General features: G+C 49.3%; 1 protein-coding gene across 1 annotated transcript in view; it reads left to right on the plus strand.

Moving 5' to 3' along the window:
• LOC119588828 (glycine-rich RNA-binding protein 5, mitochondrial-like) overlaps window positions 1-206 on the plus strand; it is an 11,630-nt gene extending 11,424 nt beyond the window's left edge. The window contains exon 6 of the mRNA XM_037937472.1: window positions 100-206. Within this exon, the coding sequence (XP_037793400.1) occupies window positions 100-206 (107 nt within the window). The remainder of the gene's footprint in view (window positions 1-99) is intronic.
• The last annotated feature ends 90 nt before the right edge of the window (window positions 207-296 follow it).

Here is a 296-nt window from a genome sequence, read left to right on the forward strand (position 1 = left end):
CTTTCATACATTTGCCTATCACCTTTTATCTCTCTCCCTCTGCACTCCAGTGTTCATCTGTAACTGCGATTTCTTATTTACGTCACTGTCTCAACCCAGGTACCGGCCACGGCGGCCTCGGCTACGGCACCAGCGCTGGTTCTGGCAGCGGCTTCGGCTTCGGTGACGGAGGATACGGAGGAGGCGGTGGTAGCTACGGCCATTGATAAACGAAGGAGCAAAAAAAGAAGAGATGAGAGGAAAAAGGAAGGAAAAAGAGAGAAAATTAAAAACAGGAAGTATGTCCACACGATTCA

The sequence above is a fragment of the Penaeus monodon genome, chromosome 24 (genome assembly GCF_015228065.2).
Source record: "Penaeus monodon isolate SGIC_2016 chromosome 24, NSTDA_Pmon_1, whole genome shotgun sequence".
Lineage (NCBI taxonomy): Eukaryota > Metazoa > Arthropoda > Malacostraca > Decapoda > Penaeidae > Penaeus > Penaeus monodon.